This window comes from Mesocricetus auratus, unplaced genomic scaffold (assembly GCF_017639785.1).
Source record: "Mesocricetus auratus isolate SY011 unplaced genomic scaffold, BCM_Maur_2.0 Super-Scaffold_100013, whole genome shotgun sequence".
NCBI lineage: Eukaryota > Metazoa > Chordata > Mammalia > Rodentia > Cricetidae > Mesocricetus > Mesocricetus auratus.
The window spans coordinates 24,519,517-24,535,503 of record NW_024429196.1 but is presented as its reverse complement, the minus strand read 5'-3'; the positions used below and the strand labels follow the sequence as shown (position 1 = coordinate 24,535,503).

The 15,987-nt window shown below is 37.9% G+C and overlaps 1 protein-coding gene across 14 annotated transcripts in view; it reads left to right on the top strand.

Annotated features, from left to right (window-relative positions):
- Celf2 (CUGBP Elav-like family member 2) overlaps positions 1 to 15,987 on the top strand; it is an 826,625-nt gene that overhangs the window by 742,341 nt on the left and 68,297 nt on the right. For 13 of the 14 annotated variants that reach the window (XM_040756181.1, XM_040756182.1, XM_040756178.1 and 10 more), the window contains 3 exons: positions 166 to 214; positions 8,004 to 8,138; positions 15,833 to 15,912. In XM_040756181.1, the coding sequence (XP_040612115.1) occupies positions 166 to 214; positions 8,004 to 8,138; positions 15,833 to 15,912 (264 nt within the window). Of the gene's footprint in view, positions 1 to 165; positions 215 to 8,003; positions 8,139 to 15,832; positions 15,913 to 15,987 lie in introns of those variants that run through there. The other variant, XM_040756183.1, reaches the window with a different exon arrangement.

The following is a 15,987-nucleotide window of genomic DNA, read 5'->3' as shown; positions in this document are numbered from 1 at the left end:
CTGAACATAAAATTAGGTAACAAACTAAGGTAATATCACCATTTAGAAGCCTTGTTATTAATTATGTGTCCTTATAATTATAACAGTACTTCACTCGTATCATATTTCTTAAATTGATTTTACAGTTGTTCAATCTGCCTTTACTTTCTCACTTTTATATTTTAGATGCATCATCCCATTCAGATGAAACCTGCAGATAGTGAAAAGTCAAACGGTAGGTGGTAACAAACTGTCTAATGTAATAATATCTGCTACTTTAGATCAAGTCAGGTGGGGAGGGAGGAACCAGCTCTAGTTGTTTCCCTCTGGAAAGTGGACAGCTACTGCTCAAGGAACTTTGCATTATGGTTAGCACCTCTGGTGAAATTTGTGCTCCACTCTTCTTTTTCATTTATCTGTGAAGGCTGTGACAAGGAATGGTTTTCCACTTCCTTTGCTTAGAGCTTTCCCTATCTGATAGTCTCGTGGGATTTGGCTAGTATTGATCCACTCCTAGTACCTAACGAGAGGGGAGAACATAAGTGGAAAATGAGTAGTCCATTAAGAAATAGATCATCATTTTTTGCTCTCAAATTGTTTATCTTTGACTGTCTTACTACATTTATCTCTAAATTGTACTAATACATTTGCACCAGAATCCATTCAGAATTCAGTCTGCTGATTAAATGAACATACAGTTGCTGCAAAAAATATGTATTTGATGAATCTATAACAAAATTGAGATTTGCCTCTTTAAGGTACTTCAGGGTTGATAGTCCACATTTTTTTCAAGTTTTTGTTTCAGTTTCTACAAGCCTCCTGCCCTGTTTTGTTCTTTTATTTTACTGAAATGTATATTAAAAGAATCATATCTACCTTCTGAGACCACAGAGCTCCTCTGTCCTACAAGACTAACATGAGTACTGTTTCCTTCCAGCAGGCAGTTTTGCACCTCATTAATTAGTAATCAGGGCAGAAATCATGCACTTAGAGTTCCGTTGCTATTTTGTCATAGTGCATATATATCTGCAAATGTAAATTTTGATTGGGTTCTAAATCTCTCCACAAGGTTTTTGTTGTTTTGGTTTGCTTTGGTTTGGGATTTTGGTTTTTTGTTTGTTTGTTTATTGTTTGGGCTAGTTGTAGTGTATTCCGTTTTCTGGCTTCTTCATAGACTGTAAAGTTTTGAAGAAAACTCCCAAGTTGTCACAAGGGCTGCTGGCACTGGTTTGTCAGAGCTGGAGCTCACTCTCTGTCACTCACCCACTCCCTCTGAGCAGGTCCTAGTGCTTTGCTCCTGTCTCTCTCAGTCAGTACTTTCTTTGGTGCCAATTCCCCTTCCCTATACTATTTTATCATAAGCAATGGCACTTACCACAAAAACTTCCAAAAATCTGTCACTGCTTTGTTTCCTTCCTTCATTAGTTACTCATCATTTACTGTGTGCCAGGCAAGTTGTCTAAGGGATAGTATTACAACAGTAAATCTGAAAAAGAAAAAAGACTATGTGCCTGACATGGAACTTTATTCATTTTACTGATTTAATGTCTAATTATAGTCACTAACATGGAACTTTGCATCTGCTTATAAGAGTTGAATTCTTGTTCCTTCTTGAGTCTCAATAAGATATTTGCCACAGTCTTTGTAATGATAGACACTCCCTGAAGTGTTAGTTATTACCTCCAAAGGGATACCCTGGCTGTGAAGCATTCTTTGCTCAGCATACCTTCCTCTAAAGACAGCCATGTCTACCCCAAACTTCCCATATACTCTTCTACTCTCTCTCTCTGCAAACAGAGGAGAGAAAACATGTGGGACAAACCCTCTCAGTGTATGTTTTCTCAGAACTTCTAGCCACCAACAGATGCTCTCCCTAACCTTTGGCTCCATACTTATCTAAAGTATATCAGAGGTTTCTATTCAACCTATATGTTTTTTTTTTAGAAATAAAAAATAATTTTTAATAGTAATGAATTTTCAAAATGTATATACAATCTCGAGTATATTTCTAGTAATGCTTTTCTAATTTTTTTTTCCTGAGGAGAGGGGTTTTTTTTATTAATTTTTTTTTATTTTCCATTTTAAATTTAGATAAGAAACAAGGTTGCTTCACAAGTCAGTACGAGGTCCCTCTCCCTTTCCCTCCCCTCCTCCCGTGCCCTCCCCCATCCCCCCCCGTTATCCCCTCATTCCCCCAGGGAGGGTGAGGCCCTCCATGGGGGTGTCCATAGTCTGTCATTTCATATAGGGCAGGGCCTAGACCCTTCCCCAAGAGTTCAGGGTAAGAGTGCACCTCACATTGTTCTATGGGAGTCCAGAGACCTATATGTTTTTTTAATTTCTTTCCTATTTGCTCCTTTTTCATTGTAGACCTGCATAAGAGTTATTAGTAATAACCGTTCCAAAGATTCAACATTATGCTGATTTGAAATCTCTTCTACCAAAGAAATTAGGCCATGACTATTTTATTTACTTATTATGGTGACAAGGTCTCTCTATGCAGCCCTGGCTGGCCTAGAACTCACTATGTAGAGCAGGCTGGTCTTGAACTCATAGAGTTACACCTGCTTCTGCCTTTTAAGTACTGGAACTAAACACCCAACAGTTTATTTCTTTTTAATTTAGCCTCACATAAATTCTCAGGACATACACAGAAAACAGATTTTTTTTGCCAAAATATCATAGAAATAGTCTCTAGCTCTGTTGCTAATAAAGTCCTTATTCCCATATGAAGCCCTTTGAGGCAGACCTTCACTACTCTCAGCACTTCTGACTTTCACACTGCCACTAGAATATGCCATTATATTCTGCTTACAATATTTAACTACTTTTCTAGTTCAAAGTTCCAAAGTCTTCCACATTCCTCCAAAAAACAACATGGTCGGGTTTTTATCAGAAACAACACTGCTCTCTGTATTGGTTACATTTCTGTTGCTCTGAAAAAATACCATGACAAAAGGCAACTTAAGGAAGAGTTTATTTGGGCTTATAGTTTCAAAGGGTGAGTCCATAAAGTTAGGAAAGGCATGATGGTAGGAGATCAAAGCAAACTCTCAAGCACACATAGAAAACAAAGTGAACCTGGAAGTGAAGTGAGCTGTAGGAACTCTCATAGCTTACCTCCAGCAACATATTTCCTCCAGGAAAGCTCCCATGTCCTGAAATTTTCATACCTTCCCAAAAAGTGTCATGTGCCAGATACATGAACCTATAGGGGACATTTATCAAACAAACTCCAACAGGGTCCATAAAGATCTTGGCATAATACCTGGCACACCAGAAAAACTCAGTTTCATTCTAAGTGACCGGCCAGTTTGGCATGTCTAGACTGCTCACACCACAGTATAAGCGTATACAGAGACTAAAGATCCCCAAACCTGCTTGTGGGATGAGTTCTCCTTCTGCCTTCATTTTCTGAATTTCTAATTAGAAAAGTCAAGACATGAGAACAGACTTACAATTATATTTCAAAAACTCTATTATGGGAGCTCAAATGGAACTTTGCCTTGCATAGATATGAACATCTTTAGTTCCCTCTGAACCTAACTTAGGACTCAGACGAAATGCATGCTTTTCTAACTCAAATTATAAGTGCTGCAGCCCTTTCTGATTCCTCATGGCATGTTTGACAGGTAAGCATAGTTTCAGAAGCATAAAGAACACAAAGATTTCTTTGGTTCAGATGCTCTGAATAGCTTCTATAGCAGTGAAAGAAGTATAACGAGCTCTAATTGCACTTTTATTGAGTTTGCTGACATTTATGTATAGCACAAAGGACTCATCACAGCTAGACAGTTACTGTCTTCATTATCTGTGTACTCAGATTCTGAAATTTTGTATTTTCTGAGCAAGGACTGCTAATCACAGATCAGTTAGTTACGGGTAAGTGAATTCGAGCAAAATAGTCACCCTTTGAATCCCTAGCCATCTATAGTCGGATACAGAGTCTCTAGTGAGCTCAGACATGTTAGATGCTTGTACACCAGCCCTGTACTGTTGCATCTTAGCTGAATGGGCTTCCTAAACCTTTGTGGCCTCCTTTAATTCACCATTCAAATAATTATAATTTATTCTATATCTTCTATCACATTTATTCTACTCCACAACATTTTGTTTTCTGTGCTACTATGCCAAATGTGAAAATGGAAGAATAAAAAAATACTATTCTAGATAAATAATAATTGATGGATCTTTAATAAGAACACTTTAAAATACTCAAGCATCAAGAGAACTCAAGTTTTTGTTATTTTCTACTGCAGAAAATTGAGTAATGGTATGAAAAAAATTTTGAGGAGTAATGGATATGTAAGTACTCATGTTAACTTACATAAGCATAGCTCCTTTCTTTCATTCTATATATCATAGATTTTTCTGAGGCATCCAGCTTTCAGTCTTCAATCAGCTTTTAGTCCTCTTACTACGAAATAGAAGGTACCAGCTGTGCAAGAGTGAAAGGTAGTTGCTGAAACTAGTCTACCATGAGTGATGACTAAAGCATGAGCTTACCTCTTATGGGTCTCATTGGCTAGAGCCAGGATTGACTGTTGTCATGCTTCTTGTTGTCAAGGAAGAAAATGTCTAGAAAGAACACAGACAATATCTTGCTTTAACTTTCCAACTGTACATGTTGAGGGACTTTAGTTCCTAGACTCCAGAAATGCTAAGTAAGGCCTGTCTCTTTCTCAAAATCTCTAAAACTTCTGTATCCTTTTGTCAAGCTCAGAGCTAGCCAGTTTTAATAGCTGTTTTCATGGGAAGGTGAAAACCTTCAAAGCCACCATTAAAAGTAGTAATCACTAAGTATATTCATTCAGTCACTTTCTGATTTTCTAGAATATGAAAGAATAATTTTGAAATTCAAAGAGGAGCCACTCGCAGATTTGGAGGCAGTAATTAAATGCCATATGTTAGCACCAACACATTGAAAAGTTGTTAATTAATCCAAGCAGCCTCAAATCCAGGTGTGACTTTGGCAGATTGTATGCCAGGGTGTTAGCACAGACTTACAATTAGGGATGTTTTAAAATGACATTTCTAGACCTCTCACTTTAAGAAGTTACCCTTATACTCAGAACATTAACCCTTTCTCATTACACAGTGGGAGGAAGGTTTTTATTGACCTCCGGTCTGAAAGGCCTTTGGGTTCTATTGCTGCTATTGATAAAATAGAGAACCTATCTGTGCAGCACTTAATGTGTGAAAGTCCAGTCCTTGTTCAATTCACTGTATCCTGAAGCAAAATGGGTTTGCCCTAAAGAGAAGGGAGCTTACTTTAGTTTTTTTTAATTCCTCTAAAGCACCTACCTATCAGATTACTCTGAATGCAGTAGGTTGACTTCAGTAATCCACATTCTTACTGATTGACCATTAGACATAAGCCTCACACAGAGAAAATGAAATTAACATTTTACTAGCATTCGCTTTTTTCATAGCTAATAGTATTTTAAGGAAGAGATGTCTTCTTTCTTAACATCTGGTTGAGTTTATTTCTTAATAGTACCCAGGAAATCAAGATTTCCTCTTAAAGTATTCCTGTTTTCATCTTTCGTGGATGGGGGGGTCATGATTTAGCTTAGTAAGGATCTTGATGTATAGTTTACTATAGTAATACCCTGGAACTCAAAATGTACAAATTATTTTAGCTAAGCACTGTAATTTCATATTTACCAGTGAAACTGGAAACTAAATGAAAGTTTTGAAAATTGTTTTTATTTTAAAGAACTAAATCAAGATTCTTCGAGGTAAGAAATATGACAGGAATTTTTATTCTCCTACAGCTGCCAGCCATAGTTTGGTAGGTATAGGAGTCCTAAGCAGGAAGCAGTAAGAACTGGAGAGTAGTAGTCTTTCCCTTACTTCTCCAACCATTTCCATGCCTCCATCGAGGGGGTGCCACATCTTCCTCACAGAGCCTGCTGTGCAACTCTCTGTATTCAGGGGCCAGCCCACAGGTAGCCTCTAATCATACAGGTGGGGAGACTATAAAGGCTCCTTGTCAAGGGACCTGGGATTGCTGAAACTTGGTGCTCTGAATCACTAGTTTTATGCTAATTCACAGTATATAGCTGGTATTTTACTTGTTTCAGAAGTACAAAAAAGAGCAGTACTTGAAAATTTTTATCCAAATAAAAAATACTACATAGCCCACACAATGACTTTTAATTCTATTACTGTCTTTATCCATTGAGCCCATTCTCTGATCATAAGATTTTTTTTGGCTTTTCCAGATACACCACTGTTGTTCCTGACTTGGTCCCTTACATAAGTATCTTGTTTTCCCAACCCCACTACAGGTCTCTTTGGATTCTTTAAGCTTCATCTTGGGGAGGGGGTACATTAAAAGAGCCCTAGACTTTCTCTGAGTTGTCTTGGAAAGCATCCTAAGTGTAGAAGGAAATGGGAGGAGAGGGACTCTGCACACTGCTCTAGCACCCTCCTTCCCGGGGCTTCCGTTAATCAAAGCATGTGGCTGGGTTGCCTTCTCTGCACTGCTAAGGGAAAGAAAAGGAAGAGAAGTTGACAAAAATGAGATGGCTGTCAGGGTCATGTTTCAAATTAATGACAACAGGAGAACAGAGACCAGAGTCGGTAAGTCATGTTCCTTGTTCTTCCCTTTAGATCTCATCTACTTCCTCTAGTAAAGGAATAAGAGTACTGGACTTGGAGTAGGGAAGCGAGTTTGTAGTCCATGTTAGACCACATATTTCTTGAATGACCCTATCCCTTTTATGGACTCAGAAATCTGTTTTACAAAGGGATAGAGTACGTCTTTTACTTATTATGTGGAATTCTCTGACTAAGAACTTTGATTTAGCTGCTTCATTTCTGTCTTTCAGAACTGCACTGACAAATATAATACATACATAGGACTTTGAAATTTTAAATTAAAATGAGATGGCATTAAAAAGTCTGTTTTTCAATCATACTAGACCCTTTTAAGTGTTTAGTGAACTCACAAGGCTTTGGCTATGTATGAAGCAGCACAGACATAGAACTTTGGAGTCATTATTAAAAAAACTCTGTAACAGTGTTGCTTCAGAGTAAGTCATTGAATAGCAACAGTGCTTCAGGAACAGATGACCCAGCCATGAAGGCTCAGATCACATATCTTCACTTGAGTTCCACTGGCACCAGGACTCAAGAGCCAGAATAAATACTTACTGTATACATGGAAATGAGACTCTGCCCTATAAAGGACAAAAAAAAAAAAAACAGAAAAAGAAGAAGTAACTACCACCTAAACAGCAATGGCAAGAAAATAATACAGATTCAATAACAAAAGTCACATAGTGACTAAGCCAGATCTTGGAGGTGTATGGCTATCTCTCTCCTCCCCTACCCACATTTTTAATTCTCAGAAATAGATTAAATCAAAGCAGCAGAAGATAAGCAGGTCTTATCTCTAGGAGCACTTCCGACATCTTTAAAAAGGGTCTCTCTCCTAGAAAGGCTGCAAACACTATCCTGAAATCAGCTGTAATTTTGCCTTATAGGTGAAATAATGTGAGCAAATATTATAAGCTAAATTCAGGTCAAATATTGCGAGCAAAAAAAATGGGAGATTTGGAGGGATCTTCCCAGATCTGAAGAAAAACCTGTCTAATCTGTCCCTCTCTGAGTCTAAAGTATGCACAGTGTTTTGATACCCAAAATATATCTCCATTCCTTGCGAAACCTAGCTTCAAGTTACTAGACTAGTACAGTTTACAGTTTCCTCCTTGCTCTTCTGTTTCTGGTTTTGCCAAGGTAGGGGCTTTCAGAGATGACTCCCAAGGATCAGCAACAACTTTCTCCTCTAGAATAGACTCCCATGCCAAGTGCAACCAGCCTGGCTGATTAGAAGCTGATTGTTCTTGGAGTCAGAGAAGACAGACTGGATGGGGTGACAGGGTAGATACAGGTCCACAGTTAGCTCTAGGATTGCACTCATTCTCACATGGACAAGTCTGGCTGGTAATAAAGCATTGATTATAAGAAAAAAAAGATGATATGGCCTTTGTTCGTTTGTTATTTTTATCTCCTAGCTGTGGAAGACCGAAAATTATTCATAGGAATGGTTTCGAAGAAATGTAATGAGAATGATATCAGAGTGATGTTTTCTCCATTTGGCCAGATAGAAGAATGCCGGATTCTCCGGGGACCCGACGGGCTGAGTCGAGGTGAGTGTGCAGTGTGTAAAGTCTCTTTCCTTAAGTGCTAATTGGAACTCTGGTTCACAGTCAAGGAAAATGTAGTCATCACGTGCAGTAGAAGGTCAGCTTGTAATACATCCCATGTGATCAAGTTATCCAACCTTAACTTTTCTCTGTAACCAAAATGATCATCTCATACTTCTCTAGGTGAAAAGGTCTGCATGCCAGGTCCCATGGAATGCTGGCAGGTTACCCTAACTCTGTGCCCCCCTTTCATCCTCAAACTGAGAAAATTTGGGGGACAACGAGGAAAGGTAGAAGATGAGAATAGATACTCAGCTGTACTTTTCTTTCTGTTCGCGTGAACAAATGTTAAAATGTGGTCCTCATGATACCCAGACAAGCCTAGAGAGAGTGTCACTGGTCATACAATGCAGAGCAAGTATATAATCGCAGAGCAACCAGACCTGCCCTGCCCTGCCCTGCATCTTACAAACCTCTAATCCACTGTCTAGTCTTCTCAATGACAGAAAAATGACTTTGACCATAAGAAAATTGTAGGCTCTTCTTTTGCCACAACAATAGAAGCAAAAGCTGTGGTTTACAACCCTGAGGAATACTACAGTTTTGTAAAGTCACTGTATGAAACAGTGCAGATCACCCTTTCCAAACTCACCTCCCCATTAACAAGACCACACACCTCCTTCCTTAAACTACAGGAAGGTTGACAGAATATATTAACAATTGTCTGACTGCAGTTTCCCAAGTCAATCCAAAGTAGAAGTGTATATGTCAAACAGTTTTCAGTTTGAAGACTAAATCTCCGTTTTGCAGTGCAGTTTCCATGGGAACAATTAAGAGCTACTTATTCTCAAGCTCTGGTTCTGGGCTAGATTTGGAACCCAAACCACACATTAAAATAAGTAGCCAGTCCCTAAGTATCAAGATGATAATGTTCACCTGTCTCACCATTCTTACCTAATTTTAAAGCCATGGGAGGAAATTGGGGTTTTTTGTTTTGTTTTGTTTTTGTTTTCGTTTGTTTAATCTTAGACAGAAAGCTTCATGTTGTTTGCTCCTAGACTAAAATCCCAGAAAACAAAAGTTTCACCCACATCCACCTTCAGAGTTCCCAAATGGAGGTCGTCAAGAAACTAGGACACACCAACTTTTGATTGCTATATTTTCCTCTGAAGGTGCTTTAAAGGGATGGTGGAGGGAAAGCACTGTGCAAATCACAGTTCATTCACTAACTGTCAATTATGAAATACTGGTAATTTAACCCTCACTTCAAAGCTGAATTCCTAAATGCTGAAGAGGATACTATGACCCTCAAATAACAGACAGTACCTGAGACAAGCAATGCAGACAGCATGAAGAAAACAATTGGGGGGGTGTCTTTAAACTAATCAGAGTGAAGTTTACAATAACTCAGGGGTCAATGACTCTAACTTCCAGGCCCAAAATTTTTGATAATGGCATGTGACCTTAGTCAATTTATTTTGCTAGTTCTGTTTCTTAGTTTCCCCATTCATAGATGACAGCAGTGAACGTGTATCGGTCTTGCTTCTCTCACGGGACAACATTAGTAACCAGTTCCTGGCTTTTCCCATGCTTACTGTCTGTGTGGTGCATAGAGACTGTGAGTGTGAAGCTGAGTGCTGGCTTTGTGTCTTCCTCTGCTTACCTTAGCCAGCTGTGACGTGACCCTCCCTCCATCTCACTGCCTCTGCTGCACAGGAGAGATGGTGAGGGACACACCGGGTATCTGTAGGTCTATACTAGTATTTTCTGCCTATAATATATCAAAGCAGCATGACTTTCATAGGAAAGAGTAGAACACTCACTGCTTACTAGGAAAACTTAGCTAATTTGATCTGCTGCTTGGTTGATTAACCAATACTTAACCCCAGAAGTAGCCTTTTCCTATACTAACTGATGGGAGTCTTCTCATTTGTATTTTATGCAAATGGATGGGCTCAGTTTAAAGAATAGAATACGCTCCCCACAACTGCTTTAAACAGAAAAGTAATTCTTGGAGAACTGGTGAGAATTCCCTATTGGAAAAAAGAAAATACTCATTTATAACCATTTGTTCTGAAATACAAAGACAGACAGCGGTATGTTTTTCAGTTAGGATCTAGGGACTCCTGGCTTTCCCTGTATTTGATATAAGAACAATTCTATTTCATGCTACTATTTTTTTCTCATTAAAAATTTCAGTTTTCAATCAAATAATAATAAACGCCCCCTATTAGTGGCACCTCAGATAAAAGACACGACATTTTTCCCTCTGTATCTGTTACTAGCTCAACTGTTAAAGAATATCTGTATATAAAAATCAGAGTATAAACTACTCAGTAAAAAAGTTTCTACATTAGACTGTTTAGTTTTGATAAAGGCAAGGTACAGTCCAAGTATTGGCCACTTACTTTTCTTCTGGGTTTACCAGTTAAGCTATAAACATGAAGACAATTAGTCAAGTAGCCTCCCCACCATTCTTCCTCTGCCACATCAGCCATTTCAGTTCCTCCCTAATAGGTAGGCCTCTGCCTAGCTCCTCAGACATGTTGACCCAGGACACCACTCAGCAACATAGAGGCCTGAAAGCTTCTAGAGCTCATAGCTGTGCCTGTCAAGCCCTATTTATACTTTCAGTTAGAGACATTATCTTTGCAGAGAGGTGACTCACTATAACTAGTATATGTCCCAGGACAGACATCCTTAGGAAATGGTTGTAAGTATCTACCTAGAAAGTACCCAGCACCTGCCAATCATATATAACTACTCAGCAAATGTTTTGTCTCATATATGCAAAGGAGAATATGCCCAAATCTAAGGAGGCCTATCCTCCACTGGAAACTTCCTGTTGACACTTATTTTGGAAAGTATGTTGCTCATCACTTACAAACAACTTCATACCAATAGTTACATCATTCTGCAAGGACATCTGCACCTCTCAGGTACCTGGACAGCTCTCCATGCGAAAACTAGTAGGCCATCACAGCCCATGCATGGCATTTCCAGTGAGACATTTACTCTCTAAAGCAAAGCTTGAGGCTTCTAAACCAAATGTACATATTTGACAGTGTCACTTTAGGATATTGAGATCCTAAAATAAACATGTTCTCACTGATCCACACAGTCAGAAAAAAGTTACTGAGATCTAACCTATGGAATTTTCTGCACAGTGGCAGTTAAGTATATGTAACTTGGAGTCAGTAAAAAGTTGATTTCATTTTTCTTTTCCACAAACTGTAGTCAAATCTTCATTACCATTTAAGGTAACTTTCTTTGTGCTTGCTTAAGAGTATTCCAGCTGTGTTCCAACATTCCCCTGCCTAAACCCTTGACAAATGAATGTTTTCAGGGAAGAGCACAAACTGGATTTAGCAGTTAAATCTTTGTTTGTCCCTTGTTGTATTCAAGCAGTATATTCAGATAGGGGTTTGACTGTTCAGACAGGTATGTGGGGAAGACTGTTTTATTCACAGTGTAGTCCTGTTCACACAGAACCTAAACATTCATCTATATGGAAAATTCCATCATATGTACCTTGGAATACTGACTGCATTTTGTCATCTTGTTCAAAATAGTCTTCCAGCCCCATCGTAGCAATGAGATTTTGCCAGCTGCTAAGTGGGTCTTAGTCTGTACCCAAATTCAGATGCCATAAGTGAATGATTGATGTGTCAGTGCCAGTTTTCAGTAAACTAACCGCAACATTTCCTATGATAACTAGATTACTAATGCATGTTCCCAATTATTATGCTGTACTATGTGTTTGATCATTCCTGCCAGCACCCAAAAGATACAGCAAGGAAAATTTGCTGCATTAATGTCTTTGTTAGGTGAAGATTCATTTATAAGTAAGTTTTTCATACTTTGAAGTCTCCTTCATGCTACACAGTAACTTAGAATCATGTTTCTTCTATTTGAGATAGAGCAGGCCACTGTGCCTCTTTGAAAGGTCCCAAAAAACTAAGAGACCTGGCATCATTCATGCTTTTAAAAGTACTTCTAGCTTTTGGGGTTTGGGGCTTTTGCTTTTTAGTGTGAAGCAAGAATTCATCTAATTCTGTAAAATTCTCTTGGTAACTGAGATAAGAGGTAGAACCTCTAAGTTAAGAAATCCCTTTCACTGGGTGGTGGTGGTATACTCCCTTAATCTCAGCACTCAGGAGGCAGAAACAGGCAGATCTCTGTGTTCAGGGCCAGCCTAGTCTATAGAGCAGGTACCAAAACAGCCAGTGCTACATGAGAAACATCTCAAAAAAAGAAAAGAAATGGGGATGTGGGGAGAGATGCCTTTTCAATTGAAATGACAAGTTTGATAGATGTGTTCCAAGAACCCCACCCTCTATGATAGGGTTTTGTGCTTTCTTTAGATCCTGTCTGTAGGGGAAAATCACTTTGTGAAACCTTTTTCCAATCAATCATTTATCTGTTTTAGCAGCAAGAAGGCAGACTCACTGAAATAGGAATTCCACTCCTCATTCCTATTAGTAATCTCTGACATTCTGAAAATAAAGTAATTGTTAGCCTAAACTACAGGTTAGCCACAAAAGAAATTTTTCTCATATTTATTTGGCAATTTTAAGACAGTCATATGTATATATGCTATCATATCCAAACCAAAAATAAAAGAAATAATAGTGTCATTGTTTTAATACTTATATCCTTCTTCCTCCAATCTAATTTCTCCAGCACTGAGGTCAATTACCAGATTACTAGTTGCCTAGATAGTACATTTAACCATCCTAAATAGTTAAAGGTTAACACCACAAAATCAGAGGTGCTACCCTGTCAAGACTCAGTCAGTGCCACTGCATGCAGAAGAAAGAACCAGTTAGGACATAAGATACTTCTGCCTAATAGAAGCCGCCTTGTTCTGTTACAGAAAAGGCAGTGGCCGATTTTAATAGTAGAACTCTCAGGACTCTGTGTTGGTGAAAAGCCACACATCAAAAACCAAGAACTGAAGCCACTTCTGTGCTAGTACTTGTGTTGAAAATAAAATTAAAATCTATCCATACAACTGCCACAACCTCTCCTGATTTAGAGAAATTACAAAGGTTAACAATCTTTACTATCCCCAAAAGTTGTTGACTCCTATGTGACTTAACTTCATCCAGAGTTGCACTAACAGTAAAATTTCTCACCATGTATACCCACTTTAAAAATGACACAGTTGATTTTATTCCTAAGTAATTGAGCACAGCACACAGTACAGAACTTGACAAAAGCCACTAAGGAGACAGTGTCTCTCTTCCTGAATTATTGCCAAGAAGCTGAAAAGGTTAAAGAAGTCATCACATTTGTTAGATCATTTTTTAAATAGGTTAAAATTAGAGGCATTGCTTGGGCTTTTAATTACAGGCTTCTTAAATGAGAGGGCAGTGGTTTGAGTTGATGGTGATTTTATTGTACCTGCTAATTGCTTTATCTTTCTCTCAAAGTTACTTACAAGTTACTTGTGTGAAATTGTGATAAATACATGAACTGCCTTATTGATTCTTATTGACATTTTACATGTTTCTAATGCATTTTAACCTCCATTTGGAAACTGTCAGTGGCACACATTCCTAGATAATAAGAGAAAATGAAGTGAATAGAACAATTTTTGTGACTATTAAAGCAAAATTTATGTGTTTTCAAACATACCTCTGCTATACGATTTGCTTTGGCTTCCATATTATAGTCTCAAGGCAAGAAGTTGAAAAATTAAAATCTCTTAGTCTCATTTTGTCTGTAATTTAAATGATAATCATACAAATTTAAGGAGATATTAGTTTGAAATAGTTGGTAAATTTGAGAGTATGATTTTAGACCTCAGCATCAATATGGAAGCCAATGGAGAACTGTCATCTGTCTCACATGCTATATTATACACATGGTCTAGATGCCTTAGAGAAGGTCATTACTTTCATTGATGACAGAAGCTACAGTCATGTCTGGGTACATGAAACATATTTAAATAGTTGGCTTTGTCAGCTGCTGCTCTGTCATAGAACCATATGCAACAGCTCAGTACTCATAATAGCTGGGCTTCTTTCCTGCTTCTTAAGACTACTCAGTTGTTGGGGGTGGAATATGGGATGACTTTCCAGTGTACTGGTAATATTAAAGATTATAACATGCTGCATAAATATGTATCTGCTTACTTTCATGACTGGATGTCATTGTGCATGGAGATCATGGACAGGCCCTGCTTTCTCTTAATGCTGTTTGATTAAAAGGCACCACAGCACTATTGACTTGATATTCTTACCAGGTATACAATGCAGGACAAAAGAAGAAAATGTATTTTATGACTTACAAATTGATTTACATAAACCAAACAATCTGCTGACTATTTGAATGTAGAATGTTCCATTTTGTTTATTGGCCACAGGGGCAACAATCTTATACTGTTGATACCAGAATTCTGCTTTCATGCATCTGCTCTAAAATGACAATAGGCTTCAGCCTCTCAGTGTTTAGATCTGCTTCATTTGGGAATCTTTTAAGTAGTAATAATAATGTTCTGAGGAAATTGGGTGGAACACTAAATTATTCGCTGATACCTAAGTTCAAACTGTGCAAGGCAGAAGAAGCTGAAAATCAATGCACTTTTAAAGTCATTAGAGATCATAAATGAAATAAGTCTGTATTGCTTTAGCTAAGCTTTTAGTGTGCTGTGGTATTATTATAAAATCAGCCTAAATCTGCATTAATTTCACAGCCTTTTTCTCTAAGAAGCCCAAGGGATACATGATGAATAAAATGTAAATTCCACAAGTCAGTATTTTTATTAGTACAAAGGGTGATGAGCCATGTAGTTCAAGTGGTGACCTGTGTGGTGGCCAGTACTGCTATCAAAAGCAGGAAACAACACTATAGATGTAGTTATTTTATGGCACTAGAGAAAATAAAAACAGAAAGCTTTACAGGTCTCATAGTAGATGTTCAGAGAAATGTGCATTGTCTTGTGTGTGTTAAACTTTAGGTCAAATCTCTGATTCCTTTCAGAAAGTTACAACTTCCAAATCATCAAAATTTTTTGTACAATTGCAGTTTTTATAATTTATTTCAATTGCAATGTTGAATTTTCTCAGAGTAATAGTTTGTTTTGTCGCTAATTAGTAATTATCGCTTTGTAATGGATTTAATATATTTGTTTATATTTGAATAGCATCAATTTCTATTTATATATGTTTTTAACTGTCCAAGATAAATTAGACGGATTTATTAACATTTTGAGATCTTGAAATTTATTTGCTTACTTACCCATGGTGTGATGAATTCCTTATTTACTTCTTAAAATTCAGTGGTAGCTTTTGAAATACAGCACCGTGGTGTGTGCATGCTATCAGCCAAGGAGAAGATAGAAAGTAGCCCACTTTTGACTTAGAAATGCAAGTTACCTTTGCTACTTTCAATCTTGTGGCTTAAAAAAAAAAAAGTACACAACATGCTTCCTAGGTCCCTTTAAAAAGAAAAAGGAAAAAAAAAAGCTGATGAATAAATTGTTTTGCTTTGGTCGGATTAGCAATTCAGCACTGTGAATAAAAAGCAAAATAAGATGAAACCAAAGAGAGAAGCTGTTTATTTTTATGTACTACTGAGAACAGTGTCGTCTTGTGGCAGTTCTCGTAGACTGTGTTGGTTTAACAAGCGTCCAACCCTTTTGTCTTGTTGTTTTTTGTCTTTCCTGCTCCCTGTCCCCTTGTTTCCCACAGGCTGTGCGTTTGTCACATTTTCTACAAGGGCAATGGCACAGAATGCAATCAAAGCCATGCATCAGTCTCAGACCATGGAGGTACTGTATCATCTGCCCTTTCTTTGTTTTCTTTGTGCAAATGATGGGGAATGGTAAAGCAATTCTCTCCTGTGT